Below are 10,150 nucleotides of genomic sequence, written 5' to 3'. Positions count from 1 at the left end.
GAAGAAACACATAATATATATGCTTGCATGGTATATATCCAAGCTTCTTACTCTCACGCTTTTGAAAATCCTCACATGTGCACCGTGGGAAAGCAGACAGCGTGACAGAATAAGACACCCCTTTAGCCAATGACCCATCCGTATTAATGTAGAATATGTGTGACTCATTACAAACAATTATTACTTCTCTAACTAGTTCTGCTGACATGGTCCTTCCGAGGTCAATCCTGCATTGGAACTCTTTAGTCAACTTGGACCTCCACTTAACAACCTTGCCCTCTCTGTATTTTGGGCAAAAAGCACACTAGTCATTTTTTACGCCCTCTGTAGTGTCATGAAGCACAAATCCACTAGATTGAAGATGCTTCACTTTGTGTAAACTCAATGTTGTTCTCTGCACCAGAGGCCACACTCTGGGAGCCGGTCCAGGAGGTCACACAACCATCTCATGAACATTCCATATGTGCACATTAATGGTATTGCAAAACCAAATATATCCTTCTCTAACTCCACCTGCATCTGAGCTGGAGCCGGGCTATTGTCTCCGCCCCCAAAAGCAAGGGCTGGTGTTCCATTTCTAATATTAAAAGAATCATCATTTATGAATCGACCGCATCGATTACTTTGTCCACCAACCACTCCAAAGCATGTGACCTTGGACCTTGGCTCTGTTCGTCTGATTGCCCACATACTCTTGGCAACTGTCATCTCAGGCCAAGAATTGGTCACATCACGAGCTCCATCTCTTTTTTTATGAGAACCACCAATGTCAACGATTTCTGTGACAAATTCTGGCATGTGGCTGTCCTCATCAAGTTGCACTTCTGCATCAACAAAGATAGATCTTTTTTTCCTAATGCTCTTTTCTCTTGTGGGAATCCTCCGTAGAACCATTAACATAATCAGCTAGTTTTTTGCATTTGATACACCAAAAGTACGATGCATGAAGCGCTCCACCAAGTTTTCCAAGCCTGGACCCACAAAGGTACGAACACCTTTAAGATATGCATTATACTTTACACTTTGCAGCACTGCCATGGCCATGTCCGCACCAGCTGCCTCATACAAGTTTAGATTTTCCTTATATCCAATAAATGCTCGCATGCTTGCATGCTTTGTCTCTGAAAGATTTCCATAGGCACAAACATACCGGACTCATCTTGGGACACAAATCTGCCACCCTAATGAAAAACTCTAACATCCCACCAAGCCAGCCATGTTTCTAAACAAGGAATCTCATCATGGATTGCATGACCATCGGTCCAAAATTGACGTAGTTCCCCTTTGCAAATGTCAGCTTGATTCTCTGAAGGGGCATTTCTCCACTTGCGGCATAAGATTTTGTGCTCTTCTTGAGAAGAAGGACGTATACACTTGGTTGTGTATAGTATCATGGACTGCTCCCAGTGAAAAGCACAAGATTTTTCTTTATCAGGTGTGACTTTTTTTGCACCTCCAAAATACACTGTACGAACTGTAATCTAGTTAGCATTTGCTTCATCACCATAAAGCCTCTGAACTCTCGCTTGTCAAAGCCTACATCCTCAACAACCTTATTAAGAATTTTCCATAATTCAATTTGAGCAAACTTACTCTCTACAGTAAATTCACAAGTAGCAATGGTCATTAATTCACGAAAAGATGGGTCGTACACATGTGCAAACATTGTTGGCCATCCGTTTACACGATGAACGTGATCAAAATGGACCCACATATTTTTAAGGTTGCCACCTGATCTCATTTGATTAACCAAGTCAACCCCGCTTCCAGGACCTTTCATTGACATCTTGAAAACATGTGGCTGTTGATCTTTCCCAAGCTGTCCTGGAAATAGTACACTTTGAATGTAAGGATACCTACTTTACTTTTAAGCTCAAGAACAGCCTCCAAACCTTTTGCAGTAATGTTCTTTGATTTTTTTGCAATCTCCAATGTTCTTTCAGTCCTTCGTTTATTGGATAATGGAGTAATTGTATCCAAGAAGGAAGCAAACTCATCATCACCCATGGCATCTGAGATAGGGTCACCTTCCACAACTAATTTATCCATAATAATGTCCTGTGTTGTCATGCGCTCTAATTGCTTTGCAGTTGTGAATGGTTCAATAGTAGCACGTTTCTTCATTAGTGCATCAATTTCAATCATTGAAGCTCTGCATTTCCCTTCTCTACAAGGATGTCTGTGTTCCCCTAAATGAAGAACACACCTTGTGGAATTCAATTTATCTCTTGGCAAGCAGTAGTAGATCATGGCAGGACAAATAGCAACACACTCTGGCACTTGAGAGTTATGCATACAACTCAAAGTGCCGTATTCTTGGGATACTAGTCCACATGGTGGAGATTTTAATACTTGGCCTTTCCAATGAACTTCATTACTTATCTTGAATCCCGTGTAGTATGGGCAGTCCACATTAACACATCTGAGATGTCCAGAACATCTGCTGAATTGCACAGCACCCATAAATGAATCCGAACTACAAGTGACGTACTCTGTCCATATATGGCTATCGTGTCGTTGTTCCATCCCTGTCATTCCAGAAGAGTCATCAACAGCTTGAAGCTCAAATGCCACATATCCATCATAATAAGTAGGTAGCTCATTTACTTTGACAATCTTTTTGATCTTATTAAGGGAGTGAAACAATCGACTCTATCTAGGCAGTGCTCGGATCATTTCTATTACACTTGTGATAGGTTTTGAGGGTCATCTAGATCTAAATCTAAGGGGATAGGAGCCTCAAAGCTACCGGCACCAAGAACTTTGTAGAACTGACAGTATTCATGATCAAGCAAATACCCTTCTTCTCCAGTGCTGGTTGCAATTGCCTCTAACTTCACTTAGGGTCAATGGATGAAGGCTAAACATTAATGTATCCAATGGAAAATGGCTTCTAATATTAGCAATGGAAAGTTCAATATGTCTTTTATCAGATATAATGACAAGCTTTTGTGATTTAGAAGGGCCAAAAACAGTAATATGCCTAGACATTGTGAAGAATACTAACAGTCCTTAGGACAACGCCTCGCTATATTTCAAAGAAGACTAAAAAATTTACACTATTTTCAAAACCTTTGTCCTTTTTGGCTTATTAATGCACCGCATTGAAGACTTGAATTTCTCAAAATGATGAGTAAAGAACGTTTTTTCAATTTCGAGAGCAGAGTATCTTCTGAAGAGGATTCTCCTATTATTGAGGTTTTAGGACATTATCTTTTTTGATTGCCGAAATAAGATTTTTTAGTATAGCTGGCTAACTCTAAATTTGAAAGGGATAATCACACAAGAAATTCCATATTATAACTAAAAACTCCATAATTTGAATCAGCTTGAGAACCTTATTGTTTAAATTTGAGCCGGCCATTTTTATAAAACATCTGCAAGAAAAAACTAGAACAAAATGAATTAAAGTTAGAGCCTCGAAATAAGCTAGGTCCAAGTAAGTTTTGATTTCGAGTCTTTCCCCTCAAAATAAATAACAAGCTAATTTTGATTTTGAGTACTGGCGCCAGCGACTGTGGAAAGATCGAGGTTCCGGTGCAATCATAGAGATACGCAAAAGTACCTACTTATATTTTGCTAATGCCGAAAAAGCCCTCGTGCATTGCCAGCTGCAATCGGTGTCAATAGTGGCCCCCTCAACTTGCATACACTCGAATGTGTCAAATTCAAGCCGAAAAACCTGGACTTAAATTTCCAGGCAGATATCGTTACTGTCTTGCTATGGCAGTGATAGAGAGAGTGAGAGAGTGTTGTAGAAGTGGAGAGTGGGAGAGTGTCGCAGAAGTGCAAAAGCTATGGCAGATCGCTCCCAAGCTCCCCCCAGGTCGTCCACCCGTCTTCGGGGATCGTCCAGTCGACCACCTCAGTCCTCACGCTTATACACACAGTCCAAGGGATCTGCATCGACGCGGATCCCTTTGGATTGATTGGGGCCTCACTGGGTTCTCTTCCATGCAAATTCAAGCTTGTGAGTGGCACTATGTGCACGGCAAAAAAGCCTGTGAGTGGCACTGTGTGCTTCCGAGACTGGAGCTACACGCATCTGCCAAACCAAGAGACATAGCATCCGCAGGAACTTGTGGACAGCTCAGCTGTTGTCGCACGGGTAAAGCTGAGTCTCCAAGCTCGACTGTTGTCGATGGGGGACCTGAGTCTCCAAGGGATCTGCGTTGACACAGGTCCCCTTGCACGGGTACAGCAACTTGGTTTTTTTGTGCACATCAACAGGCGTACAGCTCGTCTTTGGTTGCACGGGTACAGCTCGCGGTTTGGTACCTAAGTCTCCAAGGGATTTGTATTGACGCAGATCCCCTCGCACGAGTACAGCAGCTCGTTTGTGGCGCACAGCAGAGCTCGAGACTTGTATAGGTACATTTATTGTTTGTTGCGCCTTAGTCTCCGAGGACGCAGATCCTCTCGCCTTGCATTAGTCCTTGTCTTAAAATAGTGTCTTACTGCATGATTTAACAGCATCAGTAAGCTAAACAAACTGTCTAAGTGTCTAAGTTTGTGTCCTCCTGCCTGATTTAAACAAACGGCTTAGTATCTGTATAATCTAAACATCTTGTCTGCCTAATTTAAACACACCGCTTAGTGTCCTACTACTTGATTTAAACGGCTTAGTGTCCTGCCTGATTTAAACGGTTTAGCGTCTTGGCCGATTCAAACTATCGTACTGCCTGATATAACATGAATGGAACACAGAGTATATTGCCTAATTTAACATCAAGAATAATTTAAAGTATGTTGAGACCATGCATTTCATTATTGTGCTGCGAGAAGAAATGGATTTCAAAGTCAACTGGCCTACTAATATATTGAGAAAATATGCCTTTTATTGATGGTGTCCAAGGATCTGCGTCAACAGAGATCCCTACGGACTGCATCATAGCTACCCATATGCTTCTCAAAGTGTGAAAAAAGATATTGAACATGTTTGGCAAATAGAGTGCTATATAAAGTGTTTTATCATGTGCATTTTTTGTTGGGACATTCCCTTTTTTTTTGAGTTATTTGGATCAATTATTTGTTTGATAAGGAAGTTGTGTGCAACATTGCTCTCTGCTTTAAGAGATTGTAGGTGTTTGCTTGCTATGTTGGGTCAAGGGCTCCTTTTTGAGTCAGTTAAGAGCTTTTTGAGTCAGTATAAGAACCTCTTTTACTTTTGAGTTGTGATTAAGTTGAAGCTTTCTAAATGTTTTAAATCCTCAAGTGAGGTGGATACTGAGAATCCTTATATACTATTTGAAATTTTGTCCAATATACAAAGGAGATTATGGCCAATTTTTTATTATTAGAGCTCACTAAAACTTATATCCGTGTTGGTTTTCTAAACTCTTTTGTGTCGTTATGGCATTGTTGCAGTCCAAGATCTAGAGGTCGTTTCAGCAGGAGAGTTACTTGATACCTTGCCAATTGGAACATATGATTCAACAGACCAAATCAGCTATGTGTCGGGCACAAAAATGGGAACGAGTCAGGATATGCTCGAGGACGATGTGATGTCATCAGAGATGGAACAAGGTTCATTACATGAGGTAGATCCCATCTTAGCGGCTGAAGAAAGTAATTTGCAGATAGTTCCTTGGGAGATCAGAGATGTGGATATTGCAGCTAGTGAGCCAAAATATGAATCCAATGCATTTACACATAAAGGAGCAGATATTTTGGCTTCCACTAGACTCTTTAGCTGCTTTGAGTGCCCCACTATCCCTCTTTGTTGTCTTTATCCATATGCAAGAGTTTGTGGTTTAAGAGACGATTTAAGTGGTTTGAAGTTGGCTTTTGCTAAAGAAGGATACATGCAAGAAAAGGGGTCCTTCATTGTTTCCTTGTGGACATGTTAGAAAGAAGAAAAAAAGGTCACAGGTGAGAATTACTTTTTAATTTTGCTTTGCAATCTACTTGCATTTTATTTTTTGTTATGTATTTGAATAGTAAATCTTATGTAGATGAGATTATGAAGGAGTGGGATCCACAGTTGAATGAGGTCAATGAGGAGTTCGAAATGGAGTTGCAAAATAACCCAAAGTTGTTAGATTTTGTTGGTCACAAGTTTTTTGTTTGGGAGGGAAATCATCGAACAGTGGCATGGACTCAAGCCATTAAAGAAAAAATTTCCACATCAAAAGATAAGCATTACAAAGTTCTTTGTACTATTATCGATCTTACAAGAGTGTCAGAGATTGCCTTGCTCAGAAGTCTACAAAGAATGAACTTGTAAGTGCTCTTTGTTGTTTTTGTGAGAACTTGAGTGTTTTCCTTGTCTTTTACACAATTACGAAATTTTGAATGATTTTTTTTTTTGGTGTGAATAGCATGAATTTCCATTCTCTTGTCACTACGCATCTTCGGGATGAGATTGTGAATTTGACTCACATTTGTGTTGGTGATCCTAATGTATACTTAAAATCCCTGAGATAAAAAATTGATTGCAGATGTCAGAAAATATTACTCTAAGGGTGAGGATCCTTGGTATCCATTGACACAAAAATACCTTGCACATCTTGTGTATGATGTGAGTAGAATTTTTTCTTTCTTTCATTTTCAAAACATTCAATTTTGCAATGATTGTTAATTCCTTAAGCTTTCGATAGGTGCAAATGGCCACGGAATATAACATAAGGGTTGATCAGCTCTCTCGTGAAAGCTTGGCTAAAGAGGATTTAAAGAAAGAGGAGGAGAAAATTTATCACGACCTCACTACAAAGTATAGTGACAAGATTGGAAAGGTATTCTTTTATGTATGTATGTTTTGTTGTGTTCATGGTATGGTTTTTAGTTACACACATCTGATGAACATTTTCTTTTGTTTTGTAAGCTTCTTAACATTGTGGATCCACACTTGGGTTCGGATTGGGTGGCAAAGTCTTGTCATTGCAGTGGGCTCTTGGAAGTTGGGCAACATTAGAGAAGATTAACTTAATTGATAATGTGGATGCTCCAATACAAAACAAGTTGTTATGGTTATCTCTTTTAGAGACGGACAATCTCACTAAGACAGCATATGGCATCAAAAAAGGAGATGTTGCTTATAGAATGTGAGACTTTTCTTTTAACTATCTCTTAATGATTTGAATCAAGTATTAAATTTTTCTTCATTTTTCTTTTTGTGTCCACTCAAGCTGGCTTCATAGGGAGGGTTTCTTGGCTAGGGTCTATGATAGAGCCTCACAGTTGGTGACAGATATGTTGGGTACATGTGAAGACATTGTCTTGTCACCTGACTGAACCCTTATGTTCTACTTTGAGGAGATAAAGCTTGAGGCTAAGCCACATCTCTTTCCTTTGGAGGTATCTTTGGAAATGAGAACACAAGATGTTGATAAACAAGCCCTCATAAAGCTTGACACTTTGTGTATGGCTGCACAAGATTGGCATACAAGTATTTTTGTTTCCAAGGCAGTATGTAAATAAATAAATTTTATTTATAGAAGTTTAAGAATAATGTATCATTGTCGTTTTTGTCAAGATTCTAGAACTTTTTGGTGTCGCGAAAGATTCTTCCTTCGATTCCACTACTTGCTAGAAAGTGGATAGAATTGAAGATACCCGATTCATGTATGTATTCAGAGAAGTTACATAAGCTTTCTTCATGGGAAATTGAAGCTTGCCCTTGGTGGATAGACATAGAGAAAGGCCATGTTTTAGCTTGTGAGAGAGATCTCAGAGATGCGATTGGAGGTAGTTATGTGCCAGGTTTATCGGGAGCCGTAGGTGCAGGGCTTCCTCCTAGACCGGCTACACAAGTACGAGTACCATCTTCAGGTAGAGATACAAAACCTTATCCACATCTTTAACCTTGAAATGTATAAGCTTGGTAATTCTAAAGTATTTTCATTGAGAAGGGATTTCTTGAAAAGTAAAGGAAGCTATAGCAGACACTATTGTAGATGAGTTAATGGAGAAGGCTATGCCATCCTCACATGGTAGTACTTCTCGTACTTAATAACATCATTACACTTTATAGTCAATTATTATGTTTCTTTGTCTAATTTTGTGTCGTTGCTTCTCAGATATTGGTGGATCTTGTCAATTGCATCGTGTCTTTTCATTTGAGTATCCAGATAATGTCTCTATGCATGGTCATATTAGACATGATTTTGATCAATGTATTGGTGTCACTGGGCCTACATTTTCATTTCTGGAGATTTTTCATTGGGAGTAAGGTCTCCATCTTGGGCTATGATTCATGAGCATATGCTCAAGGCCCAACCAAGTGATCTTGTTTATAGGCGAAACAACAAGTCAGTTGCTTGGGCTGCAGATTTTATTTTCCTCGACCTTCCATATGGAGGATTGATGAGTGGCTATGGTGTCCTGCCCATGTGGGATACAATCACAGAGGATGATGTCCGTGCGGGAATTCATCTTGCATGGAACACTTTATCGGACTTCGGTTGGTTGTTAATCATGGCCTCTTTTGCAGGTTTGTAGTCTCTATCCACTTTAAAGTTTGTATTTGAGGTTCACAGTTGAAGTATACAAATCATTCATGTGTTGTTTTGCAATTAAAGTGATACACCTCGATGGGTCAAAAGGTTCTACATTGCTTCTGACACGCATATTTATCGATGGATAGTAGTGCTTCATCACACTCCCTACGGCTTCATGGAAGCAAGAGGAGACCGAGTTCATGTAGCTTGTATTTCTCTTTTGTAGTTTATGTAAGGTGTGTCCTTTTTCTAAAAATAATTTTTTTGGTATTATATGTGTGTAGTTTGACACCTTGATGTTTTACTTGGTGCATTGACGGGGTTCCACACCGCCTATTTACATAGCAGAGAGTATGTCTTCTTTTCAAGCACTTGGCGTGAGGCCTACAGATTCTATCATGTAGCACTATATTCCCGATACCTCGATATCCATTGCCACCGATGGAGTGCCTTGGCGTGGAACATTGCAAGGAGCTCTACATTTTTGGGGGCATTTGTGGAGTTGTTACGCAGGAGTAGAGGCATTTGCTTGGAGTTTGGATGCGGAACTGCACTTGTGTTGGCGGCATGTGCAGCTTCGGGTCGAGTGTGTGGTTCTTTGGATTATGATGATAGTATTATTACAGGTTTTGTGCAGTCTATGTTTCATCACAAAAAGCGGAGCAGGGAGGAGGCTTCAGCGCCTATTGATTTAGAGGATGAGGGTGATAGGCCTATGGGTGGAACCTTTTTGATGACTAGTGAGACTCCCATTCCATAATTGGACCTTTTACATACTTTTTTCTATCATATATGTGTTTTGGTATTCTTATGCCATTGTGTGTCTAATAATCTATCACTATGTCTTGTTGGTTGTAAAAAGCTGCCATTAGACTCATTGGCTAGTTTATAATTTTTTGTTTTTTTTATGAAGTACATTACCCATGTATATTGAAGCGGAGGCGAGACGGATGGCGTCAGATGGTCGCTTTGATTTGTAGCTTCGTGAGCGACCTCGTATACGCAACATATTTATTGACGATGAATGTGACTCTTCATAGGAGTTTTTGTTTGCAGATTTTGCAATGTACTCTTTTGATAATAAAGAATGAATTGGGTCTATAAAATTCTTGCATGGTTCAAGGTTGCAAGATTAATGAAATTGTCTTTTTTTGCATTATATCTGTCTATTTTAAATCAATTTGTTGTGCTACAAAGTTAGAACTAGGAGTTTCAATTTACAGATTTTGCAACGTACTCTTCTGATAATAAAAACTATTTTGGTCTATAAAATTCTTGCATGGTTCAAGGTTGCAAGATTAATGGTCTTGTCGATGGCATATTAGGCCTTGTCGATGGCAAGCTTGTCAGGTTGGAATCTCTCTCTCTCTCTCTCTCTCTCTCTCTCTCTCTCTCTCTCTCTCTCTCCTCAAATAGTCGAGGGGAAAAAAGCCTGAGGACAACAAGGGTTCAGAGCATAAAGAGAAAACCCTCAAAACGGGTCCTTACTCCGGATGAGGCATCATGCTCAAGCAGGGCCAACAATACTATGAATGAGTATGCCATAGATTTCACCCCCATCTTTCTTCTTATGTATTGCTAATGATTAACGAGCTTGCCAACAACAAGGCCCCTTATTCTATAAGAAAACCTCTCCTCTTTCCATCGCATTTTGACACTCCCTCTCTCTCTCTCTCTCTCTCTCTCTCTCTCATTTCCCACAACGTTAAAAA

General features: G+C 39.8%; 1 protein-coding gene and 1 pseudogene across 2 annotated transcripts; both read left to right on the top strand.

The window, feature by feature from the left end:
• Nucleotides 1-3,682: 3,682 nt before the first annotated feature.
• Nucleotides 3,683-8,161, top strand: LOC147444306 (uncharacterized; annotated as a pseudogene). Its single transcript, XR_015190038.1, has 10 exons — nucleotides 3,683-4,257; nucleotides 4,310-4,371; nucleotides 5,368-5,540; nucleotides 5,850-5,871; nucleotides 5,955-5,992; nucleotides 6,464-6,520; nucleotides 6,600-6,734; nucleotides 6,824-7,043; nucleotides 7,128-7,198; nucleotides 7,702-8,161. The product of XR_015190038.1 is annotated as an uncharacterized LOC147444306 (transcript).
• LOC147444305 (uncharacterized) lies at nucleotides 7,635-9,342 on the top strand. Its single transcript, XM_086526976.1, has 5 exons — nucleotides 7,635-7,770; nucleotides 7,851-7,931; nucleotides 8,019-8,087; nucleotides 8,270-8,431; nucleotides 8,588-9,342. The coding sequence occupies exons 2-5, from the start codon at nucleotides 7,904-7,906 to the stop codon at nucleotides 8,662-8,664; spliced, it is 336 nt and encodes a 111-aa protein (XP_086383102.1). The 5' UTR covers nucleotides 7,635-7,770; nucleotides 7,851-7,903; the 3' UTR covers nucleotides 8,665-9,342.
• The last annotated feature ends 808 nt before the right edge of the window (nucleotides 9,343-10,150 follow it).

This window comes from Adiantum capillus-veneris, chromosome 13, assembly GCF_014529385.1.
Source record: "Adiantum capillus-veneris isolate H3 chromosome 13, ASM1452938v2, whole genome shotgun sequence".
In the NCBI taxonomy this organism is placed as follows: Eukaryota; Viridiplantae; Streptophyta; class Polypodiopsida; order Polypodiales; family Pteridaceae; genus Adiantum; species Adiantum capillus-veneris.
This window is presented reverse-complemented; position numbering and strand designations above follow the sequence as displayed.

Bases quoted from the DNA above. Each gene is read 5' to 3' on its own strand.
- LOC147444305 (XM_086526976.1), top strand. From the start codon at position 7,904: ATGGAGAAGGCTATGCCATCCTCACATG. The intron at 7,932-8,018 runs GTAGTACTTCTC...GTTGCTTCTCAG, and splicing joins GGCTATGCCATCCTCACATG to ATATTGGTGGATCTTGTCAA. The intron at 8,088-8,269 runs GTCATATTAGAC...CTTGGGCTGCAG, and splicing joins AGATAATGTCTCTATGCATG to ATTTTATTTTCCTCGACCTT.